Source organism: Bos indicus x Bos taurus, chromosome 16 (assembly GCF_003369695.1).
Source record: "Bos indicus x Bos taurus breed Angus x Brahman F1 hybrid chromosome 16, Bos_hybrid_MaternalHap_v2.0, whole genome shotgun sequence".
NCBI classification, from domain to species: Eukaryota; Metazoa; Chordata; class Mammalia; order Artiodactyla; family Bovidae; genus Bos; species Bos indicus x Bos taurus.
In genome coordinates this window covers 43,885,041-43,903,728 of record NC_040091.1, presented here as the reverse complement: position 1 = coordinate 43,903,728, position 18,688 = coordinate 43,885,041, and the positions used below count along the sequence as shown (strand labels likewise).

Genomic DNA, 18,688 nt, shown 5'->3' with positions numbered 1-18,688 from the left:
TTTCCTTTAGGATGGACTTGCTGGCTCTCCTTGCAATGCAAGGGACTCTTGCCGGGTATTAAAACACAGTTCAAGGGATTTTTATCAAATCAGGGGAAGAAAACAAAACACTAGTAGAACACCAGACCTCAAGGGGCAGAGGGCAGAGAAGCCACAGTATTTTCACCTCTTGCTGGTGCTCATTCATTACTCCAGACAGTGCTTTCTGCAATGCCAGCACTTCATACCTGCAGTACCCAAGGCAGTGGGTATCAGCGACATGGAGCTTCTGAGCACTTGAGATCAGGCAGATGAAAATAAGGAATGAATTAAATTTTAACTTATTTAGCTGCTTTTGAGGTACCCTGTGAGAGTTCTGCATTTTTCTCTCCCCAACAAGCTTGGTCCTGAAGTCAGGCCCTGCCTCCTGGCACTGGCCCAGCCTCTGCTGCAGGGCACAGGTTGACCCCCTGTCACTTTTTCCCCAGCATGCCCTCCCCAAGGACTTATACAACATCTTCCACAAACTCCTGTTCCTTCTATCCTGACACAAAGCCTCTGGTTCTTGTAGAGGTGCTTCCTGAATATCCAAGATGTGAGGACAGGCTCAGACACCACTTCATACACACAGGGCATATATATACAGGTCACTCAGGCCTTTTTATTTTGCACATGAACCCACTGGACACCTCAGAGATGACAACCTAGATACATGTGGCTCTGGATACTTGGTGGGAGCGAGGTGAGAAGAACAATGATTTGGGCCAAGTACGTGATTACAGAGCTAGGGTTTCCAGCAGGGCTCCAGATGGTCAGGCATGGCTTCTGTAGCAGGTCTAAGGAAGCAGCGGGGACGTCACAGGACGAGGAGAGGGCAGGTAACTACCAGAGGCCCCTGTGGGCATCAGCGGGGGCCTCACACTGCTCGGTGACATCAGATACAGGTCTAAGGAGCCAACGAGTGACTGCAGGGGCTCGCCCACCCACAGCTTACTTGGCGAGCGGGTTTCTGAAGCTCCTGCCGGCAAACTTGGCCTTGCTGCCCAGTTCCTCTTCAATTCTTAGGAAGCAGAAAGAGAGATGGGGAGAGAAAGACAGATGTCAAACTTCAATGCAATAAATTTTCCCACCCAGAGAGGTAGTCAAGGACACACTTCTTGCTAGGAACTTGGGGACTCAACCCTCGCTCAGTCTGCCCGACTAATCCCTAAATTTGAGCTTCTTGGAGACACCAGGAATAGAACATCTGGGCTCTCCTCATGCACCTGTTCTCCTTCCTGCCCTGCCTTCCTAATATAAATGGTAGGACTGTGACTTCTTAGAATACTTAAAAAAGAAAAAGAAAAAAGATTTTTAAAATGAAAGGATAACCCAGTTTCTTGAACTAATAAGTGGTACAGGGCAAAAAGGCGGGGGCACTTATCAGTGTGAACTTTGTTTGGATCCTGATGTCAAAAAAAAAAGTCACTTAGCGACGAGAGAGGAGACAGGCTAGATGAACAGACCCAATGTTGACACTAAGAAATTACCACTAATCGTGGGAACCATCATGGTAGAGTGGTTATGTTAAAAAACAAAAGTAAGGCTTTATCTGAAATATACACAAGTGAAATCACAAAATACCTAGAATTTGCTTTAAGATTCTCAGAAAAGGGTGTAGAGACAAAACACGGAGGAATACGAACAGCGGGTGCATGCACGTGATGGAGAGGAAGTACGGTCTATTATTCACTTATATTTTATATGTTTGGCATTTTCCAGGATAAAGTTTTAAAGATGGGGTAATGTGGGAAGACTTATGAAACAGATGTTCCTTTTCCCTTCAAGACTGGAAGAAAAGAACAGAAGGGCAGGTCACCCTGTGTTTAAAGGCAAAGCTTCTCAAGGACAGAAAGGGGAGAGACTAGAGTGTCCGAAGGAGCTGAACATTGGAAACCCTGCCGTTTGCCCTTCAGCAATTTTTCTTTCTTTCTCTGAGCTCTGTTATCCTGTTCACAAAACAAGACTGGAGAGTCAGAGAATCACTAAGGCCTCCTTGTAGCTCCCCCAAATTCTAGGTTGCAATTGTCCAGAGGGGAGCAGTTCCCTCTCCCACCAGAAGCCACCAGGCAGTCGTGCGGAGCAGGCCCGATCCAGGGCAGGGCTATCAGGTGCCTGACTGGCCCCAACCTAACACCACTGGGGCCAGGGCGCCTGACCCACCTCGTACCACAGAGCACAAACGGGCTCCTCCTGGGGACCAAGCCCACACTCAGCGCGGGCAGCTTCTTACCTGAGGATCTGGTTGTACTTGGCCAAGCGCTCGGATCGGCAAGGGGCACCAGTCTTGATCTGGAAGGAGAAAACAAAGGCCACAGCTGCTTACAGTGGACACTGAATCCTCTCGGAAGCTTTGGGCAAGGGGAGGGTGCCAGGCGTAGAGACAGCAAGGCCTTAAGGAGGCTCTCTGACCTGGGAAGCGGGGAAGGAGGCACCCAGGACTCCGTTCTCTCCACCCCCACCCCAGATCTGTGTTCGTGTCAGGGAGCTCCTTACCTGCCCCGTGCACAGCCCCACCACCAGGTCAGCAATGAAGGTGTCCTCAGTCTCCCCGGAGCGATGAGACACCATGACGCCCCACCCGTTGGACTGGGCCAGCTTGCACCTAGGAGCCAGAGAAAACCAGATTGGCATGGCTCCATGGCTCAGGCACTGCAGCCCCTCCCAAGCCCTCAACTGCTGGGACGAGGATAACCTTCAACCTCCCCTAAAGGCCCAAGGACGTTCTCTGCCCTGTAGTCACATTTGGAAACCTAGTGGGTTTAGCCTCCTCGAGAGAGAGGTGTGTGTGTGCCCTAACTTTCTCCATGTGAGATGGAATCTTGAGTGCACGGTCATCCAGCGGTCAGGACCAGGCCACAGCTGCCAAGTGTCCCGGTCCCCTGGGGGCCATCACTAACTTTAAATGCCACCAGGAGTTCCAACCAGGAGCCCCCTCCCCACCACCAGGTTCAGGCCCCTCTCTTCACAACAGCTGCCCCTGGAGGGAGGGCACTCACGCCTGCAGGGACTCGGTCACAGAGCCAATCTGGTTCACTTTCAGCAGGAGGCAGTTGCACGATTTCTCGCTCACGGCCTTGGCGATCCGCTTGGGGTTGGTCACCGTGAGGTCATCCCCCACCACCTGGATCCCTGCGCTGGCAGTGAACTTCTGCCAAGCTTCCCAGTCATCCTGGTCGAAGGGGTCCTCGATAGACACCACTGCGGACAGTAGAGTGTGTTTCATCAGGGTGGCTTCCCAGGCTGCTGACCAGCAACACCACTGGAGCCCCACCTCCCCCGAACTGAGGCTCACCTGGCCTCACCCTTCCCACCTGCAGACAGCCTGTCCCTAAAGCAAGTCCTGGAAGGAGTCCGCCCTACCCAGCCCTCCTGTGACAGGGAGCATGGTAATTGCAATGCTGAAATCCCATGGTCGTGGAGGCAGAAAACCTGCTGCCCAAGGGGTTCTCAGTTTAGTGCCACCGAGAGGAAGAACAGGGCTGAGGACCCAGAGGGGTGATACTGGGGTGCGCGTCCCAGCCCCATCTCCACCAAGGCGCTCAACGCTAGACACGGGCACTCAGGCCCTGCCTGGTGTGAACACCTGTGCCACTGTTGGCCGAGCGCCCCTGGGCAAGTGCTAACCCACTCTCTGCCTCAGTGTCCCCTCTCCCGTGTGCAGGAGCGCCCGGCAGTCTTTGCCTCACATCTGCTTATTCAGGAGGCTGTTCTGACAGTGACACAGGCGCTCACACCATGTCGCCACCGCGGGGGCGCTACCCGCCACTCACACCCGCAGATGCCCTGGGAACACTCACCTGGGTAGTCCCTGATGAAGGACTTGTACAGGTTGGCCAGCTCGTCGGGTGTGATGTACCTGCTGGGGTCATCGGGCGACTTGAAGTCCAGGTCATACTTGCCCGACCTGTAGAACTCAGAGGCAGCTACGTCCATGCCGATGACGACCTTGTCGCTGTAGCCAGCCTTGCCGATGGCATTCTTCAGCAGCTCCAGGGCTGGAAAGAGATGGTGGTGACGACTTTGGAGACCAGGCCAGCTCTGCCCAGTGGGAACCGTAACATAGGGAGGATAAGGTGCTCTGGCCCCAACCACCAGTCTCAAGATTCCAGGAACCTTTTTATGTTCTGGGGCAAGAAACCTTTGCTCAGGGCCACAAGTGCATGGCCAAGTTGGAAACTGACTCTCAGAGGCTTTTTCACTGACAAACGCTCCCAAATTTAGCACCAAAGAACAGCTGTGCTGGCCAAGATACAGTTACAGTGACCAGCTGAGATCAGCTGTCCCGAAGAACGGGCTTTAAATAGAGCCAAGACAGAGGATAAGATGATTAGACAGCATCACCGACTAAATGGAAATGAATCTGAGCAAACTCCAGGAGAGGGTGAAGGACAGGAACCCTGGCATGCTGTAGTCCACGGGATTGAAAAGAGTCAAGACACGATTTAACGGACTGAACAACAAGGCTGCGATCCAAGAGGGAGCCCAGTGGACTGACAGGGAACCCCACGCTGTGGCTCTGCTATCCAGGTCCAGGCTTAGGGTCAGCCTCACTTAGGAGCACTGCCTATAGGGAAACTGACCAAGACACTGGCTACTGTTGCACAGCAAAGGTGCCCAAGATTCAAACCACGTGAAACAGCTGGGTTTTTATAAGTTATAATAGTTGAATGTCAGCTATTGTGTATGATTGACCCAAAAGTCAGGATGGACCTTTCCTTCCACTAACCATCCCTGAAGCCCATGAAATATGCTTGCAACCCTAACTTTTTCTTCTAAAACAGAAAACTCAGCCATGAATTCTTCTCCTAAGACTTCTGTATCCTCTGTTCAACTCTCACATTTAATTCTGCATCTAAGGATTCAAAGTGAAACAAAGCATGTGTGGCATTACTGCGGCTGAATGACCTGAAACCTCAGCATGCCAGTATCCTTAAACAGGGAGCAGGCTGCACACTTTTGCCATCGCTGGGGAGCAAGGATGGTAGGAGAACAAACTGCCTCTCGAGCCCACTGACAGCCCAGTTTAAGCAAATCATCGGGCCATTCAGAAGTCAAATTAATAAGAAAACCTCTTTTTTTTTTTTTAAAGGAAGTGCTAGTTTCTTAAATCACAAAGGGTTTTGCGATTTGGTACTTGATGAATGGAAGGTGGAAAAGGCAGACTGGGGGTCGGGAGGCGCACCACGGTGCCCAGGGTGGGGGCTCCCCTGGAGCCACTACCTTCTTTGTTCTCCAGGATGTTGGGGGCAAAGCCGCCCTCATCTCCCACGTTGGTGGCATCCTTCCCATATTTCTCCTTGATGACATTCTTCAGGTTGTGGTAAACCTCTGCTCCAATGCGCATGGCCTCCCGGAAGTTTTCGGCCCCAACAGGAAGGATCATAAACTCCTGCATGGCCAGCTTGTTGCCAGCATGAGAGCCACCGTTGATGACATTGAAAGCCTGTGGGGAGAGAGGAGTATAGCTCCCGTCCCGGAGGGTCTCCCTGCCCCAGCAGACCCACAATGCCCGGCTCCCGCATGGAGCCCATGCATCAGTGCACTGCGGCCACCACCACAGGTGCACACAATCCAACAAGACAAGTATAGAGTGCCTCTCCCATCGACAATTAAGGAGATGCGTGCAGGGCAGCCGGGTCACCGCTCAAGGTCACTGTCAGCCGGCACTGGCAGAGGTGTCTGCAGCCGAGACCCCCAGAGCCTGCTTGTACCCTCGTGCTGGAGGGTCACATATGGATGAACTGGAGAGGCGGGAGGTCTCAGGTCCCCCTGAGAAAGCAAACACTCCCTCCTCTGCACACGGGAAGCTCAAACCAGCTACTCACCGGAACTGGCAGGATGACCTCAGCATTGCCAGCCAAGTCGGCGATGTGGCGGTAGAGGGGCACCCCCTTCTCCACAGCACCAGCCTTGCAGACAGCCAGGGACACGCCCAGGATGGCGTTCGCACCAAACTTGGCTGGAACAGAACAGAGTTAAATGAAGGTATGTCTTACCCACCAGCCTTCCTCCAGCTGGCATTCCCGCCTGGACCACCACTGTGTGAGCCCTGGATTGTATTCTGAACCTCTTCATCTCTGTCACACCAGAAATACAACAGCCTTCTTCCCACATACATTCATCTGCTCTTCACCCAAAGAGAAAGCCCTTTCTTTGGTCTATGGAACTCTAGCAAGTTCTGCAAATTGCTAGACTACCTAAAGCACAGGCCTCTTCTGAGTAACCCTCCACACCTGCTGCTGTCAGCTGGCTGTACTCCTGATATTTAAAAATGTAATTTATGAACGTGAGGCAAGGACCACAGCTATCTGGTCACATAACTCATCGTTAGGGACATGACCTCTCCCCAAGGGACTTCAAGAGTCTTCAGGAGAAGCCACGACCATCCTGCAAAGGTTCCCCTTGGGCCACTCACACTTATTTTCTGTGCCGTCCATCTCTATCATCAGCTTGTCGATCTTCTCCTGCTCCACGACGTTCAGCTTCTGCAGGGAGAAGGGAGGGTGAGCTGCTTGGACAGAATGGTGCTTCTACCCGCACGCCCTGGGCCCTCCTGTCACAGAGCCACCAGCCCTGGGAACCGTGCAAAGCCCAGGTCGGTTCTGTGCTTATCCATGTCAGGAGAAAACAGGGAGACACAATACTGCCCTTCACAGGCTGTAAGAGCATCACGTAATTCTCCCAGCATTTTGACTTTGGGGGCTGTAAAACAGCAGAACTCATTGTTCTTTATTTGAAGCACTGTGCTCACCAAAGTCAGTTTCTGCTGTCACTCAGCTGTCCTCAATGAGGACGTCTGAGTATCTGATGGTAGGTAGTCCACAAGGCCAAAATAAAAAAATAATAATAATCTTTATTTAATGTTTTACACCAGGTTGTGTGCGGCATGTGGGATCTTAGTTCCCTGACCAGGGATCAAACCTAGGTCCCCTGCATTGGGAGTGTGGAGTCTTAATCACTGGACTGCCAGGGAAATCCCCAAAATGTTTGATAACTGACCAAAATGAATACTTTTTGTGAGAGTTATAAAGTAACTAAATTGGCATCTTAAAAACTGGCTCAAAGTAATGAAATAAAAGTCAACATTACTTTAAAAACTTCACAACAGCAAATTATTTATCATCTTTCTTGTGTGTGGAGGGGGCCAGGAGGCTGGGACGGCAGAGCAGTGATGGAAACTCTGCCTGGGGACCAATCACCAGGTAAGCTGGGAATAGAACCAGCAGAGGTGCCACTTGCCATGGGCACACAGAGTGGAGCTGGGAGAGGGACCACGCCAAGGAGGACCCATGAGGCCAGGCTAGGCCATAGGAATCTGGGAGGGAGGGGCTGGAGGGAGGATAAAAGCGACAAAAAAGTAGCTGAGCAGGTTGGGCTGTGAGGTCCCCAGCCCCACTTCCTCTACAGCAGCTCTACTTATATCTGTTTGCCATATTGAGGCTCCAAATAGGATTTTATTTAACAAGAGTTCTGCTGTTTAAACATATAATTCCACAGCTCATGAAAAAAACCAGTCAGTCGCCACTGAATGGGTACTACATTCAACATCCCTGGGAGCCACCCTTAAAATCTGGATCTTAACTCCCCAGAGGTCTAGATCATTGCTGGGAAACATCAAGGCTCTTGGAGCCTCCTGTCCCTCGAATCCAGTTCCATGCTCTGTTAGACATGGCCACACAGGCAGAGGGCAGGTCAGCAAAGGCCAAGTAATTCGCATGCACAACAGGGAAGCCCACCGGCTTCTTTAGCTCTCAGAATAAGCTCTTCTGTAAACAGGAAAGCCCCCCGGCCTGGACTGGGCGGCGGCGCTCTGATAGCATTAATATACATTAGTCATCAGGAGGCGGGTCCTACCTTGCTAACCAGGGCAGGCGCAATAGTTTTATTGATGTGTTCAACAGCCTTTGAGACACCTAGAAGGAATAATCAAATCAAATTACCGACGCTGATGAGAGGCTTGAGCAGCACTGCTGGAGAACCGCTCACCATATTCACCCAGATATTCAGAGCCCACCAGAGACCTTCAACGGGACCCCTGGCCCTCTCCTCCCGGAATCGGAGGGCTTTCTGGCCCAGTCTGAGTGCTCTTACCTAGGACCCCCAGGGGTTAGAGCCACACACAGAGCCGCCAAACAGTGTCTGGAGGGAAGTTAGTTGGCAAGACCATGCACTGGACAGGCCAGCTGCAGAGGCTAAAGGATGCCCCGTGTATTACCTGTGTGCACAAGGCTGGCGCCAGGAACTCGTTAATATACTTAACGGGTCTGGAGACACCTGACCAGCAGAGATTGACAGAGAAGGAAAAAAGAAAGACTCAGAAGAGAACAGGTTTGTGAAGGGCGCTGAGTGAGAAAAAGAGAGGAAACAGGAAGGTGGGGAGAAGGCAGTGGGGACCATGCATTCGGCCTCATCCTAACTGGGGTGGGGCGCGGTCCTCCTGCCTTGGGCAGGAGTCCACCTGGGCTGCCAGCGAGACCCCTCAGGAGAGCTCTTTACAGAAGCTGCCCCCTGCAGTGGAGCCGCCGTGACCCTGGCCCTGTGTCCCCTTCAACCTGACCTCACTCGCTGCTGCCCCTCCGATGCAGTGTCCCTGGCCCATTTTCCTCATCTCCCTCCCCTGGAAGGTTGGCAGCCAACTCGTGCCCTCCATCTCCTTACAGTGTGGCCCTTGGGAGGGCCATGAACCATGACACAGCCTGTGCTCCGGCCTTCTCTCCAGAACCAATTCGTATCCCCGGGGTGACACTGCTCCATGGAGAGTGCAGTCCAGCCCTGTCTGCTTTTCTGTGACCTGGCCTCTGCCAGAGAGACAACGACTGCTCTATCCATGATGAGTCGGAAGCCTCCACCCCGAGACCACACCCCAGCAAGAGGCCAGCCGGCCGGGAAGGCCCTCAGAGCCCTCCTGGAGGACGAGAGGCTTCTCCTGAGGACTAGCTAACGTGTCTTCTTCTCCCTCGTTCCCTGGCCCAACCAGGAGTTCTTCACAGACTGGAGACAAATCGCAGGAGAAAGAAGAGTGAAAACGCCTGCCCTGGGTTACAGGCTCAGGGACCCTGGCATCAGTCAGCCAGCTCTCTCTCCCTTGGGCGGTACACATGCTCGCCGTCCACACCCTGGGCCAAATCAGAGGTCTCCTGCCCTCAGATGCGAGCTGCAGGGAGGAGGGAGGCCATGGCCGCCAGGGCCGAGCCGGCCTGGGTCTGTGCTCACCTTTCCCCATGTAGCGCGTCTTATCATTGTCCCGGAGCTCCAGGGCCTCATAGATTCCAGTTGAGGCGCCACTGGGCACAGCAGCTCTGAAGAGACCTGGATGTTGAGAGAGGGAGGGGGGGAAATGTTTACTAATGATTAAGCAATAGCTCTCAGATCCCTCCCGGCACAGAGGGCATCTGCCCTCAGGAAATGGTCACTTCCTCCCAACATCGGGGAGACTCAAGATGGCTGTTCCTCCGGCCTCCCATGCTTTTACGACTTTATACCGAAGACCCTACAGCAGAGCTGATGAATCTCTCTAGTTTAAAGATAAAGGTCTAGAGCAGAGCTTCTCCAGATTTAACATGCACACACAGCACCTGTGGGTTAAAATGCAGATCCTGAGACATGACAGGACATTTGAGTCCGCATCTCTGAAAGCTCCCAGGTGGTGCCCTGCTGCTGGCCCATGGACCACCCCCAGCCACACAGTCCAACAGAAGCACCATAAATCCACTTGCGGGATTTGTCATGTTCTAGAAGCTAGTAACCCATGGAAACACCAAGCTATTTTAGACAGTCTGGTTAGAGAGCACTGTTGCTAAGCTTCCCTTAGACAACTGAGATCGTGTTGCTAGCTTTCAAGTTTGGAAGGCTCAAGAGGAATCTCTACAGCTCATGTGCCTCAGCTTAGGCAGCAGTGAATGCTATTTGGAGGTTCTCTGCCTAACAGGACAGGCTGGAAGAGAAAAGGAATAAGGACAACAAAGGCACAGAGTTAATGACACTAGAACCCAATCCAGTCCTGCAGATACAGAAGCCAGCCGCCTGGCTAAGCCTAGACTGTGGAGCAGAAAGTGGCAGCTGTCCTTGGAGGACAGACGGGGTCAGGAAAGGTACTGCAGAGATCCGGTTACATGGGGCAGACAGGGTTAGGGGAGCAGGAAGTGCAGGCAGCCTTCTTGAAACTGTCAGGGATTTCCCCTCTGAGAACTGGCGGGTGCGGGGATGTGAAGGCAACTCGACTGAAGAGGAAAAGATCAACCAAGTATCTCAGTCACACTTGGTTACATGCTTGTGTCACCACATGACTGTGTGAGCAGAGGGCCACATGTTCTTCTTTGTATCCAGCCCCTGGCTTTCTCTGTATCCATCAGCCCTGGATGAGGAGAAGACACGATGGAAGTAAGAGTGATTCTACGGTCAGCTATGTACTTTGGCTGATAACAAGTCAGTGCAGCCTTGACTCTAACAAAGGTTAGTCTAGGTGAAGAAGGTCAACTATGGATTTGGGGTGATAACGTGTCAATGCAGGTTTGACTCTACTGCTCAGGTCAGAGTGTTGATGGTGGGGATGGGGGATAGATGGGAACACTCTACTTTCCACTTGATTTTGCTGCAAACCTAAAACTGGCCTAAAAAATAAATTCTAAGAAAGAAAGATATGATGAAAGGTTCTTAACAAATTTATGATTTCCTGGCCTTTTTATTCTTCTGAAAAGGATTAAAACACAAAAGAGAAAGTCCCATTCATTTAAATGTTAAAAGACATTAATTTTAGTCATTTTAAAGAGTTTCAAAGAAAATGCCTCCTTCTCAACAATCTTTTAGCACCCTGGGTCTTTTTTCCTTGTTCAAAGTCCGTTAATTTCCAAGTGGAAAGTTCCACTCTCTAAGTGAGCCAATCTCATAAACTGAAAGGAAATTCTTGCAATCTTCTGAGAATCCACAAGGCACATGCCTAGCAGCAATGGTGTTCTCATGGCAACCCCCACAGTAACCACAGGTAGACTTCTGCGGGATGAATCTAGACTTGAGGAGCCTTCACTTTCTGGGCAAGGGGGAAGGCAGGACAGGAAGGGATGGGCTGGAGGTTCCTCTGCCAGGCCTGTGATTCAGACCATGACTCAGCTCTGTCTGGCAGGTCTGTGCTCGGCACCACTGGGTGCCTCTCTGCCTGAAGCTCCCCTTCCAACTTCATGCACTTGGGCCATTTAGAAAATGGCTGAGATGTTGCTGGAGGTAACACAGGGGCTAGGGTTAGATTTTCTTAAAGTAAAAAAGATTAAGGAGGGAACATTTTAAGGGGGTCCCATTCTATTCTTTTCGAATGCGGGCAAATTCTTCCTATGTGGACTTATAGTGAGGTAAAAATACCAGCCTCTGGAATGTCCCAACACCCCCAAGTAAAAACTGTCCCTGATCCTCTAAGAGTGATTTCTGGAAGCAGAGATAAGAGCGCTATATATACCCTTATACTCCCCTAATCTCTTTCCTTTTCAAGGAAGATCCATCCTACCACACCGTGCCTACTTATTTGGTCACAACAAGCTGTGAGGCAAACGAGTGACGCGCCCTTTTAGGGACAAGGTATCACCTTACCTCCCTACCTCAGTGATCTAGGAGCTGACCTGCGCGGTGCTCTAAATACCAAGAAGCACAAGGGCCTCTTGCCTCCCAGCCTCGGAGCACAGCCTACCAGCACCACAGCCTACCAGCACCACAGCCTACCAGCACGTGTAGATCAGAAAGAAAGGCTTTCCAGACCACAGGCTGTTTCTCGCCTAAGGCTCTGTCATTTGAAGCTTTAAAAAATGGAATGTGGTGCAAGGGACTATAGCAACAAAGGTGGCACATACCTTTCGCGGTGAAGAGATCAACCTCAACGGTGGGATTCCCACGAGAGTCAAAGATCTCTCTGGCGTGGACCTTCAGGATGGACATGGTGACTTTCTGCAGGGAAACACAGTTCACGTTTTCCATGAACCATAACGAAACCTCAGCTCATTATTCACGGGGTCACGTCTGAGGATTCCTAGACTAGGAAGAGTCTGCATATAACTAAAAATTAATGTAGGAAGGGTGACTAGAAAATGCCTGCTGGAAAGCAGTGGGAATTGTTCCTAAAAAGTAGGCGGGGGGCAGCTCTGAAAGGCCCTACTAACTCAGGGCTGGTCCTGCAAGCAAAGAAAGCCTGACCACATGTGTGCTGGTGGGATTGAAAAAAAATAAACTACAGGAGGAAAATCTGGTTTGTAGTGGAACAGTGAATTAAAAGCTGGAAACACAATTCATCAGGTAACTTGAGGCATCAGGAGGCTCTTTAACGGGTTGATATAGGATAATCAGAAATTATGAGTTTGGAAGGGAGGAGTGAGCTTCTTGCTCGGTGTGCTGTGAGCTTTGCCAATTTCTGAGCCTTTCAAACCTCACAGTGCTTGGGTTTTCAGCAAGACAGGGCACAAAAATAACGTTATCTAATTAGTGTTTCTTTCAGTGGGCATTTCACCCCAACTAAAAATCTTAATTATGAAAATCATGAATTGTACCTAGAGAAACGATTTTTTTGAGCACCAGGATATGCCAAGTGAAGAAGTTTCCTTTGAAAACACCTTAAAAAAAGGTGGGGGTTGCAGCTACAAAGAGTAAATATCAAAAGCTAAAAAAAAAAAAAAAAGTCCCCCTTTTCTTGCTTTCCCTCCCAGGGGATCTCCAAGGAATAAACTAATTGAACATCTTGTAAGACAGAGGTGGACATCTAATCACTGTTTAAAAGCCATTATCTAACTGGGCCCTCCTCCAGTTATCTTCTCTGGAATGTTCTGAAGCAGCAAATGGCATCTTTTTAAGTTTCAAAATTAGATATGAAGTCACGTGCGTGGCTTTGTCTTTGTAACAATGGAGTTTTTATTTATTAGCCAATAAAAAGACAAAAAGGCAAATTTGCTTAAATTTTTTCTCATTTTAAAATTCTAGTTAACTTTGGGGTTTGGGCAATCATACCTGTGTAACATTTATCACTGCCAAAAAGTTCCCTTAGGCCATTTCCAGTCACTGTCCCCTCATCCTCAGGCCACCACTGATTTACTTTACAGTTTTTAGATACACTTTTTTAAACACATATTCATTTCACTACCTCATCACACAGTTGTAAGATTTCATTTTTGGTTTCCTTTTAGTGATATAAGAGAAAGTAATCAACTTATTTCCTGATGTAAAAATAAAATTCAACTCATCTTTAAATTGTATAGAAAAACTTTTCTCCCAAGTTATTAAAATGCTATGAGCACACAGAGAGAGGAAGGTGTGTCTGACCGGGAGCCTGCACGTCGTTTTATCGGTCTAGACTGAACCCCGGACCAGAGGCAGCATGGGCAGACCGGGCAGCCGGGGCCCACACGTGCCCCGGAAGCAGGTCAGCCGGCTGCCCACACCGCTCAAGGGGAAGACCACATTGCAGAGGAAGCAGCGAACAAGATTTCGTAAAATACATCCTTTTTATGTCAGATCAGGGGTTGACTGTTGGTGGCCAGCCTGGGGAGCCGAGAGCGGCTCGTGCCCGACCTGGGTGAGGTCGCCAGAAGGGCTTCCCAATGACTCCCCGGCTCCGCTGCAGTCTCTTCCAGGACAAGCGCCTTCTAAACCCACATTAGTCCCTGCTCATTCCGGAGCAGCGACGGGCTGGACACCTAGGCGCCAGGCCGGGGGCCACCAGCGGGAGGCAGGGGCGCGGGGCCCGGAGGGGGAAGTTGCAGCTTCGCGGGAATCTCTCCTTTCTCGGCCTCTTTGTCCATTTTCGTAAGGGCCTGGCTTTAATGAGCACGCAGGTTGGACCTGGAGCACTTCCCAAACCTTCCACCCTCGCCGCCTGCTGTCTTGGTGACTGCGTGTTGTACCCCTGATCTCCCGGGACAGTTACGCGGGCCCGTAACCCGTAATCTCAGGCTAAGCTGCACTTTCCCCTCCGGAGAACCCGGGCGCGGTGCCCCAGCGTCGAGCCGGGACTCTGGCCAGGGAGGCCAGTCGCGAGGGCGGACCCACCCCTTCCCCATCCCAGCCGAACCCCCCACCCGCAGTCTGACCGGCAGGAGCGCCCGCGAGCCCGGGGGACCCACGCGGCGCCCGCGCGGGCGCTTGCTCGGCAGCCCTTCCTCGAGTTCTCACCCGGCCGCCGGAGGTCGCCGCCCTAGAGAGAGGGAGAGAGTGCTGCGGACACCAAGGATGACCGATAAGTGGCAAACTCCGAGCGCTCCGACTACCCCAAGCTCTTCTCCGCGCCGCAGGACAGGACTTCCTGCCCAGCCCGGAGGGGACCCCGCCCAATCCCCGCCCCCTCCGCGACGCCTTGCCATTGGCTCAGCGCGCCGTCACTCGGTCTCTCGTCCGAGGGAAGGGAGGAGCTGCGGCCGCTGCGGATGGTTAGAGGGGGCGACATACCAGGGAGGTGGGGCTGGACCGGGCTGGGGCGTCCCCACTGCCCCAGCAAATGGGTGGGGTATGGACGAGCCCCAGTCCCCCTTCGTTCCAGTGTCCGGCCGAGGTCCCTCCCACCGGCGGAGAGCAATCTGTGGCTCTGGGGCCCCGAGGGAGAGGAGGGGCGGGGCAACGCGACCGGCATGAGGACTCGGGGTTCCGTCACGTACTCCGAGTCCCGCACGCACGCAGCGTCACTCCGGCGCCGCACGTCCGGCCCACGACCTTGGTGACGACCTTCGCGGCCTGTCCTTCCTGGCCGCCCCACCCCTCGCCCGGCTGCGCGGTGCTGGAGACCCCAAGGAGACGTTGGCGGCCGCGGAGCCGGGAGCCTAGCCACGTGCGCTCACCCGCGCCTGCGCCCTGCGCTCCCGGCCGCCCGCCAAGGTGACATGGTCCCTTTGTCCTTGTGCGTCGGTCACACTTGAGTTATCAGGCCAAGATAGCGGAAAGGATGTTCACTTTGTCTTAATTGCAGCTCATTGTTTTTGAGCGCTTCCTATGGCCTAGGCACTCCTCCATGTGCGTGCCCAGGGTTAGTTCATTCTGAGGCTCTTGTTAATGTTGAATCTTAAAAGGAGGCCCCATCCCTCCCTTTCTCATCCATGTGAACCATACTTGTCCTGGTTTGTGTGTGTGTGTGTGTGTGTGTGTGTGTGTGTGTTGAATCTTAAAAGGAGGCCCCATCCCTCCCTTTCTCATCCATGTGAACCATACTTGTCCTGGTTTGTGTGTGTGTGTGTGTGTGTGTGTGTGTGTGTTGAATCTTAAAAGGAGGCCCCATCCCTCCCTTTCTCATCCATGTGAACCATACTTGTCCTGGTTTGTGTGTGTGTGTGTGTGTGTGTGTGTGTGTGTGTGTGTGTGCGTGCGTGCTTGTGTGTGTGTGTTAGTCGCTCAGTCGTGTCCAACTCTTTGCGACCACCATAAACTGTAGCCCACCAGGCTCCTCTGTCCATGGATACTGGAGTGGGTTGCCATTTCCTTCTCTAGGGGATCTTCCTGACCCAGGAATGGAACCAGGATCTCCTGTATTGCTTGCTGATCCTTTACCGTCTGAGCTGCTAGGGGAGCCTTGGTTTGGCAGTGGAATTTCACACATATCCTGGGGGATTTCTCAAAGTTCAAAACAGGCAATATTCCTCAGTGGTCTGACAAACGAAAAATAGACAATAGTAGATGTAGTTGTTTTACCCTCTGCTGAAGACAGAACTGATGCCTGTTTTAAATCAGTTCTTCAGTACATCCCCACCCCTACCCCAAACACTCACACTCAAGGGAGGGCTTCATTTTCCAATAAGAATTATTTGTACTTTCTTAGCGCTCCTCTTGGTAATTCAGAGAGCTAAAACAGTGTCATACATCTTCAGGTTTAACACATTGCATAGAGAGATCAAAGTGTATATTCAAATTATTATTTCTTCTTGTCAGCTGCAAAACCTGCTTTTCTTCCTTAATCCCTAGCTTTGGATAAAACTGAAGGCCTACTGACTAAGAAGAAAGACCTTTAGGATTAAATTCAGCAAAAAAGCAACAAGAACATTGTAAAATGTTTGCCAGAGAATTACATGAATTTTGCAAGCAGAGTTTGTGATTTCCCCAACAATACACTGATGTTTCAAACTGCTTAAAACCAAGATCCCAACCCCATGACTCAGCAGCTAAATCAACAGCCACCATCTCCTAAACCTTTAGAGTTCTACAGAAATCAGACACTTAACAGCTTTTATTTTCAGAGCAATTCTAAGGTGTGGCCCTGAAAGGGCTCCAGAACAATCTCATTTTCTGTTAAAATGGTTAGAGAGATAAAGATAGAAAAACATAGCTCTTATAACAGCTCTTTGGCCACAACCAGTGATTTCTTCGCAGGAAATCAAATGTAGAACATGATCTCAGACCGCTGCTATTGCAAGATTCTTGGAGGCCACTCCACAGCGTTTTTGAGCCAGCACTTCGACCTCAAATAGGAGCTCAAATGTTAATGATTAGTAGAGATGTCCTCCTATCCTTTCCAAAATTCACAGGCTGCCAAATACCCTGCCTGTCTCCACGGCTCCTGAGGATTTGTTAGCAGGCTGTGGGACTCATGGGTGCCTTCAGTCCAGTGCAGGCCATCTACTTTGTTACAGGCGTTTAGTTATTACTGATCACTGACAGTATGCTGGGTGAGCAGTTTTAGTGCAGTGGCAGACCAAAGGCACTCGCCTTGCTGGTGGGCAAGGAGGAAAAATGTGTATGCAAGGCTCTTGTCGGAAGATACCTACACTACAGGTAGGGACTGCATGACATTTGCAGAGGGAATGCCAGAACTGAGGGAAGATGAATCTTCAGCAGCCTTTGACCCATCTGGGTCATAGTGATTCTGTCTGTGGTCTGCACACCCCTGGTTGAAAACTGCTGGTCAGTGGAATAGGTGGCACACCCTTTTTGGAAGGCAGGTCATTACCCAGATAGGAAACTCCAGGGTTAGAGAGGAAGGCCTAGGGAGATAAGAGTTCAGAGTAGTGTAGAAGGACCTCAGGGTATCTAGGCGGATCACCCCTCCTAACAGTCTAGAAAGTTTCTGTGTTTACCTCTTTGGACAAGGAATGTCACCTGCCTTATCAGTAACCAAAGGATGTTACTTTGCTAACAAATGTCCCTATAGTCAAAGCTCTGGTTTTTTCCAGTAGTCATATACAGATGTGAGAGCTGAACAATAAAGAAGGCTAAGCACCGAAGACTTGATGCCTTCATACCACGGTGCTGGAGAAGACTCTTGAGAGTCCCTTGGACAGCAAGGAGATCAAACCAGTCAATCCTAAAGGAAATCAACCCTGAATATTCATTGGAAGGGTTGATGCTGAAGCTCTAACACTTTGGTCATCTGATGTGAATAGCTGACTCATTGGAAAAGTCCCTGATGCTGGGAAAGATTGAAGGCAGGAGGAGAAGGGAACAACAGAGGATGAGATGGTTGGGTGATATCACCAACTCAATGGACATGAGTTTGAGCAAGCTCTGGGAAATAGTCTAGGACAGGGAAGCCTGGCATACTGCAGTTCATGGGATCATAAAGAGTTGGACACAACTGAGTGACTGAACAACAAAGGATGTTACAACCATCAAGCCATCAGCCACTGCAGCCACCTCAGCACTCAAGAGGGGATCCAGGATGGAGAAGAAAATGGAATAATTTCATTCAGCCTGGTCTCTTGTATCTTCTTGTACATAGAAAAGTGCTGAATTCATTAACTTAAGATGTCCCATTTTTCTTTAATTAGCGGTAATCTTGATGTTTGGTTACCTGAGTTGTTTTTGTTTTTTCAAAAACTCTTATATATCCTGGCTCCTCCCATACCTCTTTGGAATAGTCCCTCAGAGCTATCTGAGAGGCTGTATCCTGGGCTTAAGTCCTCAGTAAATCCACTGAATAAAACATAATCCTCAACTTTTAGGTAGTGCATTTTTCCCATCCTACACAATAAGTATTTCACATATACCAAAGACTGCATAAAACATATCCGATGTAAAAAAATAATAAATGTCTGTGTACCTAACTTACCAGCTTAAAAAATGGGGTACTGGCAATGCCACTCGTGTCCCCTGTATATCCTTCCCTGGCCCCAGAGGTAGCCACAATCCTAAATTCTGTGTTTACTTTCACCTGGCTTTTCTCTGCAGTATTTAAATATGTATTGAACTTTATATAAATGGCATTGTACTGTTTGTGGCCTTTGCTACAATATTTTTTTTGCTCCACTTGACATTTGTGAGCTGGAGATAGTTTGTTTTGGTGCTGAATAGTATTCCATTGTGCCTATCCACATTTTCCTATCAATATATATTTGAGTTTCCTGATTCTTTCTGTCTTGTTAATAACAACATTGCTGCTATGAACTTGGTTTAGAATATCTCTTGAGTACAGGTGCAAGAGTTTCTCTAAGACAAATACTTAGGACTTTGTTTTCCAAAGTATTCTTTTGAGACTTCCCTGGTGGTCCTGATCTCCAGTGGCCTCAGCCTGTAATGGCTTGGAGCAGAGCTTGGGTTCCCAGGGAGAGACTTAGGCCAGGTCCTAATGGTGTGAGTACCAAATCCTAGCCACTAGACCAGCGATCAGTGACAAGGGCTCTGGCCCTTCAGCTTTGCAGAAAGGAAATTCCACAGAGACAATAGTTAAGCAAGTAAAGTACTTATTAGGAGAAAAAAAGAGTACAGCACATATAGATAGACACAT

The 18,688-nt window shown here is 50.4% G+C and overlaps 1 protein-coding gene across 3 annotated transcripts; it reads right to left on the bottom strand.

Moving 5' to 3' along the window:
* Positions 1-614: 614 nt before the first annotated feature.
* ENO1 (enolase 1) lies at positions 615-14,632 on the bottom strand. Of its 3 annotated transcripts, none has more exons than XM_027564996.1 (12): positions 14,434-14,632; positions 11,856-11,949; positions 9,235-9,330; positions 7,876-7,934; positions 6,437-6,506; positions 5,847-5,980; positions 5,242-5,464; positions 3,819-4,016; positions 3,018-3,219; positions 2,515-2,623; positions 2,252-2,310; positions 615-1,039 (listed from the first exon to the last, which is right to left on the bottom strand). In XM_027564996.1, the coding sequence occupies exons 2-12, from the start codon at positions 11,938-11,940 to the stop codon at positions 970-972; spliced, it is 1,305 nt and encodes a 434-aa protein (XP_027420797.1). In that variant the 5' UTR covers positions 11,941-11,949; positions 14,434-14,632; the 3' UTR covers positions 615-969. The 3 variants fall into 3 exon arrangements, with proteins under 3 accessions (XP_027420797.1, XP_027420796.1, XP_027420798.1); XM_027564995.1 differs by lacking the exon at positions 14,434-14,632 and adding an exon at positions 14,161-14,313; XM_027564997.1 differs by lacking the exons at positions 7,876-7,934; positions 14,434-14,632 and adding exons at positions 8,237-8,295; positions 14,161-14,299.
* Positions 14,633-18,688: the final 4,056 nt, after the last annotated feature.